Source organism: Spea bombifrons, chromosome 1 (genome assembly GCF_027358695.1).
Source record: "Spea bombifrons isolate aSpeBom1 chromosome 1, aSpeBom1.2.pri, whole genome shotgun sequence".
In the NCBI taxonomy this organism is placed as follows: domain Eukaryota; kingdom Metazoa; phylum Chordata; class Amphibia; order Anura; family Pelobatidae; genus Spea; species Spea bombifrons.
The window spans coordinates 79,079,287-79,095,124 of record NC_071087.1 but is presented as its reverse complement, the minus strand read 5'-3'; the positions used below and the strand labels follow the sequence as shown (position 1 = coordinate 79,095,124).

The window sequence follows — 15,838 nt, the reverse complement described above, 5'->3', positions numbered from 1 at the left end:
ACTCCGTTACTGCCCTTCACTTACACTGTGGCTTCTATGAAGCTGCAGTGAAAGTGCCTTCTGTAACGGAGCCGGGTAGAGAGGCAGAGCGGTGTATGGGAGGGGGGGGAGGAGTCAGAGGGGTGTATGGGAGCCACCCTCCAATACACCACTCTGGCTCCTCCCCCTCTCATACGCCACTCTGCCTCTCTACCCGGCTCCCTGGTGTCTTGTCAGAAACGGAGGTTCACAGGAGGCAAAGTGGAGTATGGGAGGGGGAGGAGGCAGAGTGGAGTATGGGAGGGGGGAGGAGGCAAAGTGATGTATGGGGGGGAGGAGGCAAAGTGATGTATGGGAGGGGGAGGAGCCAATGTGATGTATGGGAGGGGGAGGAGCCAGGGTGGTGTATGGGAGGGGGAGGAGCCAAAGTGATGTATGGGAGGGGAGGAGGCCGAGTGGTATATGGGAGGGGGAGGAGGCAAAGTGATGTATGGGAGGGGAGGAGCCAAAGTGATGTATGGGCGGGGGAGGAGGCAGAGTGGTGTATGGGAGGGGGGAGGAGGCAGAGTGGAGTATGAGAGGGGGGAGGAGCCAGAGTGGTGTATGGGAGGGGGAGGAGCCAGAGTGGTGTATGGGTGAGTTATAGTGGTGGATGGGGAGTATTATGAATTTTTAGGGCATATAGGGGGTATAAGGCATATGGATATTAGGCATATCAGGGGGGCATAAACATATCTGGGGGTAAAAGGTATATCAGGGGGCTCAGTGGCATATAGGGGGTATAAGACATATCGATATTAGGCATATCAGGGGGGCATAAAACAAATCTGGGGGTAAAAGGTATATCAGGGGGCTCAGTTGCATATCACTGGCATATAAGGAGTAAAAGGCATATCAGGGGGCACAGTGGAATCTGACATATAAGAGGTATAAGGCATGTATGGGGGCAGAGTGGCAAGCTGAGGGTCAGATGTGCATAACTGGGGGCAGTTTGGTAAATAAAAAAAATTAAACAAGGCTTTTTTCTCAGTTTTTATTAAACCTAGTTTGAGAAACACTGTGTTTGGGTTCTTGTAGCTTTTATTATTATGTCAGTAAAATAAGAAGGTGAATAGAAAGAGGTCATTGCAATAAAGAGATGAAAGTGTAAATTGTACGTTTTTTATTGCAATTTTTCTTCAATTTAAAATAATGTATTTTTTTATCCGATTAATCGACAAAATAATCGGCCAACTAACCGATTATTAAAATAATCGTTAGTTGCAGCCCTAGTTATGAGTGTAACAGTATTCCACAGCGCTGTAAATCACAGTAACGAGACAACAGAGAACATGTTTATCACTTAAACTGCGGACGTAAGATACGCTATGGGTCTCTTAAATGTCCTATTTACATAAACAGCAAAAACACATTAAATGTTCAGGTAAAGCCACACACCCTAAACCAAAAACAAGCCCTCTTTGGCTATTTGAATCAACGTAAGGTATAAAAGGGGCAGCAATGGAGTTTTGCTCACAAGCATCGATGAAGACAACACGCGACTCATTTTCTTTTAGCTGCTATTTTCTTTTCACGGCAGGCAGAATTACTGAACGTACATGCACATGCATTGGCATTTTCCCAGTACATTTGCCTTTAGTGCCAGAGTTCAGGATTGAATCCTGCTTGTCCTCATCTGTGCCAGTGAAATTGAAATAGGCAAGGCCAAATGACATATAAAGCTTATTTTAAAGAAATACGCACAGATACACGACGATAAAAACACCAGCCTCTCACTGCCCAACAAAACCCCTTACCCTGGTTGAGAAGACTTGGAAGGTCTTCATCTTCGTCGGGATATTCTTCAGCCCACGTAGGATTTGACGTATAGGTTTCAGGGGAGCTCATCTCCAGAGATAGCTCTGAAGAGCTTAATCCTTACAAAAAAATTATACTTATTACATGCTAGCAAAATTTCGGAATCTTTCGATGGGTATTATATGAAACGGAGGGCTGACATCCAATTAGCAAAACCTGCACTGGGTTATCTGTGAGGCTATAATGGGGAGCAATAAATTTGACTTTGTGTCTCTCTCCTATTTTCACACTTTGCCTAAATAGCTTGGTCTTTCCTTTTTTCATGTTCAACTTGAGTGCGGGTTTTTACGTAAGCCCGATAGGTCACCTATATACCACAAATTTCATCTTCGGACTCTTCTCACTTGAGAACTGTACACTATTAGTGGAAATTAAAGACTAGGTGTCTACTGCTATTGGGAGTCTTTGACCTGTATTTTTAATTGCCTCTTTTACTGCTATTATGGTTATTCTATTATTATTATCTTTTATTTATATAGCGCCAACAATTTACGCATCGCTTACTCATTCAATGTATGTCTTAAGGAAATATGAAAAATTTTACTATGGTTTTTTTTTGTTAGACCTCAAAGTATGAAGAATTATACAAATTCATATACTGAAAATATAACACTGAATGTTTGCTTCATATTGTTTAGATCAATATAGTAAAGTGCATCTGTATAGCTTTTCTTAGCATGTACTAAAAAAAGCACGAATCTATATTTTAAGAAACCTGCATGCCTAAAGCTGTAAATGTTTATTACAGTCAAAACTAAATACTGAATAGAATACTTTTCATAATAGATGTTTTAAATGAATCTTTTACATGTAGGTAGAGTACTCTTGTGCTAGATTAATACATTGTAAGGGGGAAATAAATAAGAAAAATGATGCATGACAACGTTCCATCATGGTATCTTTCAAAACTAGTATTAAGGGATATAAGATCATCTGTTCTGTCTAATACAGTGTTTTACCTCCATCGTCCTCAAAGTCAGGCATTGCGAACAGCTTGTATCGTTTTTCCTGTTGGAGCTCTACTCTCTCTTTGCCAGTGTCACAGGACTCTGCCTTTAAATCTGAAATGGCCTTATTGACAATATGGGCTTTGCATAATTGTTCTTTGCATGAATTCTGAATGGCTAGTCTCTCCTCATGCGGCTTTATTTCGGTGTCCCCTTTTTCTGCCGGTTCATGTGCAATCTTTCTGTCACATTCTGCCTTTACAGCACATTGTATGGCAATAGAAGAGTTCTTACAGACAGAGTCCTCTGACCTCTCGTTAGCCTTCTGTGACTTCCTACCAGCTGGGGCTCCATCTTCCTCTTCATGTGCGCTTGAGTCTTGTGTTCGTTTTCTTTTTTTTTCCTGAAGCTGAACGTTATCATTAAGTAAGGGCACATCCCTGGTCCTAGATGGTTTACAGACTTCAGAGGAATCACCATTATTGTTGGCCAAACACAGACTTTTTGGTTTCTTGGAGGATTTCCCATCACATTTTCTTTTTTCTGGTGTTTTAATTTGCTCAGCTGTAGTTTTGGGGGTTTTTGGACGCCCTTTCTTCTCACTAGTGATTGTTTCCTCTATTTGAGTATCTTTACATTTTTTGTCACGTCTCCCAAGAGTTGGAGGAGTTGAAGTCCCCAAGGCAGAAGTTTGGTTTAAAATGTCTAACGCAATCCTAAGAGCTTTACGATATGTCAGCTCTTCTATTGTGGCTTCTGAGCTTTTGGTCTTGTGTGCTAGAAAACAAATAGAGTACGTAGATCAAAGTCTTTAATATCCTAAATTTGAGATTTCAAAGTAAAAAACGTGGTTAATCTTAATCTGTAGAATAAGAATTCTGATGTGTAGAAGGTAAAAGCAACCAATGAAGCTCTACCAATACCAACAGGGTTTGTCTTGTAGAGACTTCCTCAGGGCAGTTACAATTAAGATCAAGTATAAGAAAAGATGTCGGTGCGCTAAGCTCGTCTCAGGCTCAAATAATACAAATGTGTAATACGAGGCCTACCAAACAGGTGTAAGCATGCTGCAAGAAACAGTGTATTGGCTGTACAATGTGTACAAGAAACAAAAACTGTCTGCGCTTCTTACCCTAATAAAGTTGGCAACAAATATATAAACATAACATAAATGAGAGGTTTTGGTTATATGAATTGGCCAAAGCATAATTAAGCTCACCCGCCATGTCAAGGCACACTTTCTTGTATACAATTAAGATCAAGCAAGCTTAAATGGACGGGTGCAATACACGCTTTCATGAGTTACACAACTCATAAATATAATACACTCTAATCCCATTTTAAGTCTCAATTCGAAGTACAAAAGGCCATTTTAAAAATCTCCCCTTTTCCATGATGACAGGATCGTATCTATAGGTAGATTAAAGGTAGATTATGTCATCATGGAAAAGGGCATATAGGAACTAGACACTTCTACAGAAAGAAGTCTACTGGATTCATAAATTGAATACTCTATAACCCTATGATGTTTCTGTATCTTATTATTGTATCTATTAAATTATTAGTGTTTTGATTAAACAAATACTATATTTTTTATTGTTTGGGTAATACAAATACCTTTTTTTAATAGCTTTTTATATTTCAGATTGAGACTTAAAATGCGTTTAGGGTGTATTATATTTATTGAGCAAAAGCCATAAAAGGGTGTATTTCACGGTCTATTTAAACCCTCTGGACCTTAATAGTAACCACTGAAGAAGTCTCTAGAGATGAAACACGTTGGTGGTGTTGATAGAGCTTCTTTAATTGCGACTTCCTTAAACACACCAGAATTCTTCTTCTACAGATAAGATTTTTCTGTTTGGAACACCGCAATGTAAGGGGTTTACGGTGATAGTTAACTAAATTCAACATCTTTGCAAATTAACAGCTCAGTTTCCCTCGTTGGTGTAGATTTTGAAGGGATTACTCAGCTGTTCTTCTGTGAATGTACACCAAGAATAACTTATTCTTTTACCTCTTGTATTTTACTACACTGATCCTGGTGATTTCATTAAAGCATATACACGTTGCTCCACGTTTGACTAGCGACCTTTGTGAGTTTATTTCATCTACATTTCTCTCTATTTTGAGACATACAATTTTACACTATGCCTCTTAGTTATTACAGGCTGCACCCTAAAAGTTTGGTGCTATTTTAAAGAAAAAATACACGAGTGGAATAGCAAAACAGCATTTTATCTAATGAACAGGAATACATGTATTTTAACATTTTTGGTATCTATTATGCAGTTGCTCAGCATATGTTATATCCCTGATGGGGATATCCTGTCCGCTGATGGACTTCCAGGCGACGTCGGCAGTGACGGAACGCGGAAGGGAATGCCCGATCCGGCTTTCATGCCGGAAGCTGTTCCATCAGATCAGACAGCAGAAAGCCGGCGATGCTGGCTTCTGCTGTCAAGGGGGAGTCCAGGCTGTCAAACGTCAGCCTGATCTCCCGTGCAGCGGCATGGATATGTCCCTGCTGCTGCAAGAAGGGCAGGACGTACTGGTACGTCTATAAAGGATTCTTAGGATGCGTTTTTGGAACGTACCGGTACGTCCATAGGGGACTGAAGGGGTTAATGTCCTCTGCGTATTAACATCTGCAGGTACACAGACAGATCAGTTTTGCAGCACCAAAAAAAAAAAAAGTTTTTAATGATTAATTCACCGAGTTTGGCAGCAATGTTTTCTACTTCAGCTTTCTCCAACAATTTTGTGTCCTTGAACTTTACTTGTATCCTGCAGGAAAAAAACAAAATCTGAGATTAATACATTCCGATATTTGTACTTAAAACAGATGGTTCATAAAGTCTGAAGTGCTTGATAGTTGATGAAGGTCTATACACTATGCGACAGAGACCCATACTCGGACCGAGTAGCTCCACCTTGCCCCTAAAAGCTTAATTGCTCAAAGGATTGCCCCTAAAAGCTTAATTGCCCAAAGGATTAACCCTTCATATTCCCCCAAGCACTAGCCGACACTTAGTGTAGGGGTAAAACAGAACTCTCTTTATTGAGGACAACACATATATATATACCGTATTTGCTCGATTATAAGACGAGGTTTTTTCAGAGCAAATGCTCTGAAAAATACCCCTTGTCTTATAATCAGACCTCAAAGTCTGATCTGGATCCTCCTGTCTCAACCACCCCGCCCCACATACCGGTACTTCAGAGTCCCCGGTGTGCAGCTGTCATGTAGCTGGGGCAGCGTGTAGACTCACGCTGCAGCCGGAAGGAGGCGTGGCTAGCAGCGGGGGTTGTCTGCGTGCATTGCCCAGACATTCCCCGGCTGTCAAAGATCAACCCTCTAAGTGCCAGAGTGGCATTTCTGGGGCAGATGTGCATAACTGGGGGGCAGGTTGGAAAATAGAAGGAAATAAAGCCAAAATATTTTTCTCAATCATAGCTTTTATTAAAAAAATAGTTTAAATGAATTAACATTTACTGGTAAAACTTTTTTCCTATAGGGTCGTCTTTTTCTTTTTTTCCTAAATTAATATTAAGATTTGGGGGGGTCGTCTTATAATCAGGGTCGTCTTATAATCGAGCAAATACGGTATATACACAGCAAACATATAATCCGATCAACCACCAGACAGCCTGGCGCCACCATGCAGTTTTATCCCCAGCAATGCACACAAAAGTGCGGCGTGGTGGAGCAAAGAGCGTCTATAGCGACACCGTTCCAATTGTCGGCGTACATGGCCGCGGTTGCTACCCACTGCACAGTTCCATGAATTTGTAGCTAGGTCCCTGTCAGACGTAGCGAGCGTTTCCCGGCTTATAGAGCGCCCATAGCCGGATAGACAATGGGAGTCTGGTTAAGGCAGACCAGACGGACTCTCAGTCACCCTGTCACCATCCCCACCGTCAAACATGGAGGTGGAAACATTATGCTTTGGGGGTGTTTTTCTGCTAAGGGTACAGGACAACTTCACTGCATCAAAGGGACGATGGATGGGGCCATGTACCGTCAAATCTTGGGTGAGAACCTTCTTCCTCACCCAGGGCATTGAAAATGGGTCATGGTTGGGTATTCCAGCATGACAATGACCCAAAACACATGGCTAAGGCAACAAAGGAGTGGCTCAAGAACCACATTATGGTCCCGGAGTGGCCTAGCCAGTCTCCAGACCTTAATCCCATAGAAAATCTGTGGAGGGAGCTGAAAGTTCAAGTTGCCAAAAGCCAGCCTCGAAATCTTAATGACTTGGAGAGGATCAGCAAAAAGGAGTGGGACAAAATCCCTCAGCAGATGTATGCAATGTGTATTTAGTAGAAAATGAAAATCTATTCTTCTGTAACAATTCACGCTCATTGAAGTAAAATGTACTTAACTGTTCATCCAGACAAAGAATCTCCACGTCCATCAATTCATCATTAGCCACCGAGGCAGCTTTCAATAAAACCTAAATCAGAAAGAAAATTCAGTAACTGAATTTATGATTAAATGGTCATCTAAAAAGGGAAACAACCATAAAAAGGCCCACTTTCAAAAAATAAAAAATTACCTAGCTCCTAACCTTGATTTTAGCAACATACTCCCCTTGATGATCTAAAGAGAGATGAAGTCCACCTTTGCCAAAATGGACCATCATCTAAATAAAGAAGTTACATTATCTAAATGACTCTTTAAAAGGCTGTTAACTATTGCATAAACTAGCTGAATCATTCCTTTCTACAGGTTTTCTAATACAAAGCTGTTTCAGCATTATACATAGCGCTATGAACAGACTGCTTCGCTCTGTTAATGGGTTATTATGCCCAATAAGGAATTATAGGTTGTGCATAACCTCTTCAGTTCCAAAATCAACCCCTGAGTTTTGATATCTCCTTAGGAATCCATTCTTGAGTATGCTAGCAATACTAAAGCACAAGATAATTAAGCTTCAGAATAATTTATCAGGCATCTCTTAGAAAGTACTCTGGGGTGTTAAAATTGTATATATCCTTCTACAATCGGTGTGTCTAAAACCAGTAATTTTCTTTATGATCCAGGTTGCTTACCCAATGGCTGATTAAAAGGGGCCGTCGGCTTCTATGCCACACATCAAATCTGGATGTTTGGCTGCTTGCAGGTTGTCGGGGTAAGAAAATCAAAGCAAACCTCATCTGAGGTGTCCACCACAGAAAATGTTATTTTATCCATGAACAGGACAAAAACACGTGTGGATGGGCAGAGGCAGAAAGATACAATAATGCCTTACACACTTTCAGCTGCTGAACAGCTCTTAATCATATTAAGAGCTGCTAAGCAGCTTGAAACTTATAAGATGTTTTTGTTACCCGGACTACCTGGACTACCCAGAAGCAAGACATCCAGAACAGAAATAGCAATTTGTGTGTTAAAATTAATTCTGAAATTCATCCAGGTACTATCCATATACTCTACTTAATTTAATAGGTATTAAATGCAGCATTTACAGCAGGGGTTCTCAAACTGCAGCCCTCCAGCTGCTGCAGGACTACAACTCCCATAATGCTCCTTCAGCTAAGGGGCTGGCTGAGGAGTATGGGAGATGTAGTCCTGCAGCAGCTGGAGGGCCGCAGTTTGAGAACCCCTGATTTACAGCATCTCTCCTAGTACTGAATGCTGCCTGTGAAAAGAAATAAAACACTAAGGTTGTCAGCTAGCCAATAAACCTACTTTAACTCCTTAGAGACAGAGGACGTAATATTACATCCCCGCAAAACAGGAATATTACTTCCTTTGCTACCTACAACAATTGCATAGAATTCTCGCTACAATCAGATGAGGAAACTTCTGCTGCTGCTGCCCGGAAGACCATGCAGACCAGCAATTGCCAATAAATATAATTACCAACCAAGGGGTTGCTGCCAAAGCCAATTACTTGCCCGTTGACATGGGCAATGTTGACAATCTCCTCTGTCTCTCCAGGTCTAACTCCAGACAGAGAGAGGGAACTGCCATAATAGTGCTCACAGTACCTGCGTGTTAAACATTTTGTAAAATTCACATTTGTTTTCCCCAGCCTCATCGACTGCTTAACACTTAGGGGTTAATTTCTTTTTTGATCAAGTAATAAGTGCGATTACTTACGTTGGGTTTGAGGGGGAATTGTTAGTGTAAGTGCATAGGTTTAAGGTTACAAATATATTTATAAAAAAAAATGCAAGAAATGTTTCGTTTAGGTTTAATTGTGTTTAGGGTATACAATGGCTAAGATGTACTGTACTAAGACGTGGAATATGCATTTGGTATTTTGAAATCTGATTCAGATGCAATGACACTGCATCTTTCCTTGTGCGTAATCGCTGAAGCGGCTTTAAACAGAGTGCTAGGCAGCGATATGGTTCACAGTAGAGTAATTGGTGGCCCCATCAGGGCATATCCCTGAAATCCCCCAGTTTGCTGCCAACCCATGGTGGTAAATGTATCCAAATTTACCACCATGCAGTTATTTATGGGGCATGGTCTTTTTGACAAGATTTGGCTCCAGGCCAATGTGATACGTGGTTGGAAAGTGGACCTCACAAGCTGATCCATTTAAACTGTGCCCCACATGTATGGAAAGGTTTCCTTCACACTGCAGGGCATCTGAAATGTATTTTTATGCTGTAACCCTTCCAGCGTGAGATTGCATTATAGCGGCTCCAGTAACGTGATGAGACTCATTTAAAAGCTGCCCTGCATTAAGGGAAAAGCTTCCCTTGTGGTACAGTGCGGCTCACAACTGATCCCCTTACTGGCAGCTAACCCAGCAAAACACAAGAGCTTGTTGGCATCGTCATCGAAAACCCTGCTATCAAATCATACTGAATGGAAAATCCAGTGTCTTCTATACGAATTTTTAAAAAGGAACAGATATTTTAAACCTGCTCAAATGTTTTTAATTTTAACAATAACACAACGGCTTGTCGGTCCATCACTCCAATTTCAAAAAGCTATTTAAAATTCATCCCCTTATATCTTAATTTTCTTCAATGTTTTCCCAGATAAAAATATTTCAGTTAATGATTTACCTACTATATAAATTATGCAAAAGTGCCACTGGATACACCCTGGCCTTCATTTCCAGAGGCTAAGGACAGCAAATGTCTAGTTTTCAAAAATAGATACTTTTGTTCAGTAGTTTTGTTTTTTTCTAGTCACCATTAAGGCCCAATCCTCAGAACCTAGTCTGGAAATAGTCATGAACATCTTTCATATTTAGCCTTGTAAGTACCAAAATAAATTAAAATACAAGGCATGAGATGTTTCCAAAATCAGCACTAATACCGTATTGGCCCGAATATAGGCCGCACTCCCCCCCACACACTTTAAGTCCAGCGCAGGAATGCGCAATTCGTATCGCCCGACGCCTGGGACATGCAGCTCCAGGCGCCGGGCAGGCAGCAGGGTTAGGATACAGATCCCCCGCAGCGGTGCAGGGGACCTGCATCCTACTCTCTGATACGCTCAGACAGCCTCCCCTGCCAGCACTTTCCACGGGGGGAGTGCCGGCACGGGAGATTGTCTAAGCGCATCGCGCAGCCGGCTTTTTAAAGCACATCTGGCAGACGTGCTGGCAGCGGAGGTTGTTTATGCTTGCCGGTGAACGTCTGCACGAACAATCTTCCTTGCCGGTACTTCCCACGGAGGAAGTGCCGGCACCAGAAGTTGAATACACGTTATGCGTAGATGTCCCCTGCCGGCCCCGCGGAGTCTGCGCCGGTAATTCTGGTGTGTGTGTGTGTGTGGGGGGGGGGACATCTTGGGGACAGAGTGGCAGCATATCTCGGGGGGGGGGGGGGGATAGAGTGGCAGGATATCTCGGAGGGGGGATAGAGTGGCAGAAACTTTTTTCTTTAACAAAGCACCTAACTTTTAGGGTGCGGCCTATATCCGAGCAAATACGATATTTAAATATACCGTAATTTGTTTATTTTTTTTTCATTTTCCAAACAGCCTTAGGCCTTAAGGGGTTAAAGATTCTCTGTTGTTTTTACATGTGATTAAACCTTCAGGGCAAAGAACAAATGACAGATCTAATAAGGATTATTTGCTTAACATTCTAAAGAACTCATTAATTTTCTGTCTAAGTGATTTATTATAATAATTATATAGTAACTTTTCACTTATTCAATTATGTCTAAAACAATACAGTTTTTAGGCAACGGCTGAAATGGGCATAAACGGATTAAGGGAAACCACCTATTTATTCACTGTTACAGCCCTGAGTATACTCACTCAAAAGTGGTTCACATTTTTAGAGTGATAACCAAAACACTGAAAAATCCATAACTTGGCACCAAATGAGAATGAGGGTGAAAATCATTTTATTAAAAAAAAAAGATAGGGCTGCACACTGTATTCCAACAAATACTTGATTCACCGTTTCCAAAATTAATGCTTGTGTAGCTAGTAGAAACTATACAGAAAATGTTATTGTCCAAAAAACAGGACCTCTCTTCAATTTGTGTCTTATGCCATGACTGTTATAGTATAATTCAATCTACATTGTGTACCATGAATCCCTTCTGCTATACATAGGCCACATGAAATTCCAGGTACTGCTTTTAAAGAACTGATCACTTCAATCTCACTTTTGCCATGTAATGTTTCTACAGCTTAACATTCTGCGCACATGGTGTAGATTTATTCTTAAACCGAGCCACCGGCCACAAGGGAAAAATGTACTGGGAGTGCAGCTGAACAATTTCTGGGCGAGCCATTTGTGTACACAGAGAACTGGAGCACCTGAAAAACGTTCTATTAGTTCCTGAGTTCCATCAGACGCCTAATTTATTGCTGCACTTCCCTAGGTTTTGACCATGGTCACAGGTTTTAGAATCCTGGGGGGGGGGGACGGAGTGATTAGTTGAGGATTCTTAAAAACTGCAAGCTTAAAGGGCCCTGACCTGTTAGCTCACGATTTACAAATCATTAATGTAAATGTTGACCTGGGTCATATGTTAGTGTGACTTTTTAAACAGGTATACGAAAACGTTTAGACATTAAGAATAAACTGGTACGTTTGTGGTCCTTCGGCCAATTCAAGGTAGCAAGAGGTATTAATGCAAGTACATTGTGAATCTAACTAACCGTGCTCGATTCTCTCCTATACTTTTTCTAAATATTCACTCTGCTGGGGACTTCTAAACCATGACTTAAAAGAAGTGTTGTGGTTTAGAGAATTTCTGCAGGGAACATGTATCCTATGGCAGTGAAAAAGTTTCCTCTGCTCGAAACCTACATGGTCTTCCTACCCTCCACATTCCTGTTAAAAGGATATTCCAGCCATCATAGGTATGCATATGACTGCTGAATGGTCCCTTTAAATTTACCTGGTTCCCCCCCATGCAAAAGCAGAATGTCTCCATATGCATACGCTCCTTTCCCCGGTATTAGTCATGCAGATGATATGTTTCACTAGACACATCCCCTAACATGTGGTATACTTGTTGTGGTATCACTAGTAAACTCTGGCTTGGCATAGTGTACATGTGTACTTTCCTGCCCCTTATTGGCCCCTAAAATGTATTAAATGGTATGTCCTCTGGAACCAGTATAGCAATAACCCTTTCTATGTTCTCCCCCATTTGAACATTTAGTAGAAACAAGCTGAACCTATTTTTGGAAGTTTGGGTGACCTGGGAAATCCTACTGAATCAAGGGCAAAAACTGAGACTACAGTTTGCAGGGAGATGATTAAATCATCAATTAAACATGCAGCAAAATGAAAATTGGGGACCGAAACCGAAATTTCTATTATTATTTTCAGCTGTTTTTTATTTATTTATTTTTTCGGCATTTTGCCGATGATGCCCTTTTCGGTCGATATATTTCGGCCACCGATATATCGGTGCATCGCTACCATCAATACAATAATACAATAATCTGGTAAGAACACACCGTAGAGATAGGGAGTCTTACATATGCCACAAACGTGGAACGAGGATTTGGAGGCCAGTCTGCATGTTGGATAAGTATGGTCCTGGCAAAAACTCAGGGCAGTGCCGACTATGTGTCAGACAGGGGTATGATATAGGATTCAACCATTTAAATGTTTGGAGCTTGTGTATTCCTCATACAGTACAGTGTAGAATGATCAATATATAAGGTCATGGTGAGAAACAAATGAAAGGCACATATCATTATTAATAAAGTGTTTGGGAGAATTTTTAAAGATATATCTATATATATATATATTTTTTTTTTTTAACTGTGACTTCTATTATCAAAGTAAATACACAGCAAATTACACCCAAAATATACCATTTTGCCCAATTATAAGATGATCCACTAAACTTTGGATCTTAAAGAAAGAGTGACCGCGTACGAGAGAGTGACCTGCGTGCGAGAGAGAGAGTGTCACAGCACAGCAAGTATGTAATACAAAGTACCAGACAGCATTTTTTCCAGAGACCTTTCTCTGCCCAGTCTCCTTGCTAACCCAACTGGCTGACAATAAAAGTTGCAAAGGTCTTTCTTACTCAGCCTGATTCCAAAAAATAAATGGTACAACACTCAAGGTTACTCATACCATAAATGGGTCACATAAGTGCGTTGCCCACCTTTGCAGGCCAGAAGCGTCTCTTCCATTTGCAGAGGACGTAATCTGGAGAGCTCATGGTTTGGCTTCATAGGCAGATTTTTCACCTGGCTTCAATTTTTGCTTTCATATTTATCCTATAATATACAATAAACAAATAGTGATTATGTAAGTAAGTAATAAACTAATTTTGGAAAGCATGCAATAATTTACAGGGATCAAGTATCACCATTAACCAGCTATGCTCATGAAAAATACACACTGCAGCTGTTTGTGCCATTGACCTTCTGTATTTGGTTGTCGACACGCACAAAGCATATTGTACAATACCTGTCTTGAAAAGGAGTGTAAAAAAAAACAAGGGAGTTGGGGGACACATGTATTCGGCTAATCTTAAAGGAAGGCTCCAGCATTACAGGGGGAAAAAAAAAAAGTTTACTGCTAACCGGAGCACAATTATCTTTTTTAAAAAAAAAACCTAATCTACAACCCTCTTAACCTATTCTTGGTCCTCGACAAAAGAGGGATCCGTAAAGGCTCATGCACTCTATAAAGTTTCTGCTCAGTGCACAACTCTTTCCTATACCTTTGCATTGCTACAATGAGAAGTCCCAGGAAACATTTTTATAGCATCCCTCAAAAACATCAGTTTTTATAGTGAATTCTCAACTATGCAAAATAGTGCAAGTTTCAAGGCTCTCTTCACATGATCAATAGGATCACGGTATAAAGTGGTTTCATTTTACGGAGAGCAATGCCAAATGCAGTGCATATTGTCACGAGTGTGTCGGGCTCCATCTAACGACCTACCCCTCAACAATCTGTAGAATTTTTGAGATCACTTTCTACTTTCCATTTAAGCTGCAATAATTCTTTTACAAATATAAAAGTCAAAAAGTACTTACAGTTAGCTCTGTGTTGGCTATGGGAACTTACCTACTGCATTACTTTATGAGGAATACTTGGAGACTACAAAATATACTTTAAGATCTAGAAGTAAGCGAACGACCAGAGCTTTTCCAGATCTACAGACTCGTGAGTTTGCGAATGCCGGTATAACTCATTATTTGCTATACAAAAAAAGCTTTGGGTTTTGATGGCGAACACTGCTGTAAATTGATACGATCAGTGTTTGTCTAGTAGATTGGGCTAAAGTAACAGAGCCAGAATGGCTAATACACAGCAACCTGAAAAAAAATACGCAAAATCCAGAATTGCTTTTCAAAAGAAAAGAGCACTATATAAAAAAAAAAAAAATAATAATAATAATTAAAACAAATTATATATATATATATACACACACACACACACACATACATACATACACATGCATATATACATACATATATGCGCACACACAAATACATCTAACTCCAATACAATCACATAATGTACAATTTCCATAGGCGCTTCCAGGGAAAATGCAAGTGTAACCTCCATGCTAGGAGCTGTGCGTTAGTAGCGGAGCTCAGGAACCTTGAACATGAAACAATTGCTGAAGCCTTAATGAAAAATATAACGTGACTTCTTTAAACAAGTATTTATTGAGGAGTTAAAGACTTTTTCCCGGGGCATAAGCATGTTTATTACAAGTGTATCAAAATTATGTAAAACACAACGTTAGTTGGTAACTTCCACTTTTATAAACAAAACTCGATTCCAGTTAAGTTACTCAGGCCAACGAATGACGCCGGGCAACCAAAAATAGGTAAACTACGCCTCAAAGGGAAAGTAAGAACTCTACAAGTGATTCACGCCGGTCACGACAGGGTTAAGCGAGACACCTACTTTCTCCCCCCCGTCTAGAGCAGGGTGGAAGTTGTAGTCCAACGCAACGGCTGAAACGCCAAAGGTTGTCCCTATCAGAGTACTTCCTGTTTAGACAAAATAGCGAAAAGGGGGGATGCGTGTTTATTTTTGTTTTTAAATAGAAACAGCGCTCGAAGGATGTGAAAGTCCCCCAAAAACCCCGCTCAGTGTCGTCGGCTCCAACACGGCGACTCACAGCCTACCGAGAGGATTAACTCACAATTCACTCCCTGGTCCGAAGACAGAGGCACACCAATTCCGGGTCAAGCTTCAGGCACTCCTGCACCGCCCCGAGCCAGATTGACAGAAGATAACTCCACCCCAATAGCGGCACCGCGCGCACTCCCAAACTCCGCCGAAATTCCGTTTGGACAAAAAGAAGGGAGGGGGATCTAGGCGGCGATTACGATTACCATTGGCGGGACATACGAGCTCATCTGTCACGTGACATCTGTATTCGCCCGTCTACCGCTTTCTGTCGTCCCGTTGATTTGGGACGTCAGGAGGAAATTATGCATAGACTAGAGTGGTTAGCTCTCCGGTCGGTCTTTATGACCTTAATGTCAGGTGAAATCGGTGAAAAAGGATTTGATAACAGTAGAGTAAAGAAGATGACATTTTTGGTTATAAATACGTGTGTGTATATGTATATATATATATATATATATATATATATATATATATATATATATATATATA

The 15,838-nt window shown here is 40.8% G+C and overlaps 1 protein-coding gene across 2 annotated transcripts in view; it reads right to left on the bottom strand.

The window, feature by feature from the left end:
• Nucleotides 1–15,498, bottom strand: part of PWWP3A (PWWP domain containing 3A, DNA repair factor) — a 30,455-nt gene extending 14,957 nt beyond the window's left edge. The window contains exons 1-6 of one of the 2 annotated variants that reach the window (XM_053464792.1): nucleotides 15,360–15,498; nucleotides 13,353–13,467; nucleotides 7,173–7,243; nucleotides 5,500–5,570; nucleotides 2,796–3,560; nucleotides 1,776–1,895 (exon numbers count right to left, since the gene is read on the bottom strand). In XM_053464792.1, the coding sequence (XP_053320767.1) occupies nucleotides 1,776–1,895; nucleotides 2,796–3,560; nucleotides 5,500–5,570; nucleotides 7,173–7,243; nucleotides 13,353–13,409 (1,084 nt within the window). In that variant the 5' untranslated portion in view covers nucleotides 13,410–13,467; nucleotides 15,360–15,498. Of the gene's footprint in view, nucleotides 1–1,775; nucleotides 1,896–2,795; nucleotides 3,561–5,499; nucleotides 5,571–7,172; nucleotides 7,244–13,321; nucleotides 13,468–15,359 lie in introns of those variants that run through there. The other variant, XM_053464800.1, reaches the window with a different exon arrangement.
• Between the last annotated feature and the right edge of the window lie 340 nt (nucleotides 15,499–15,838).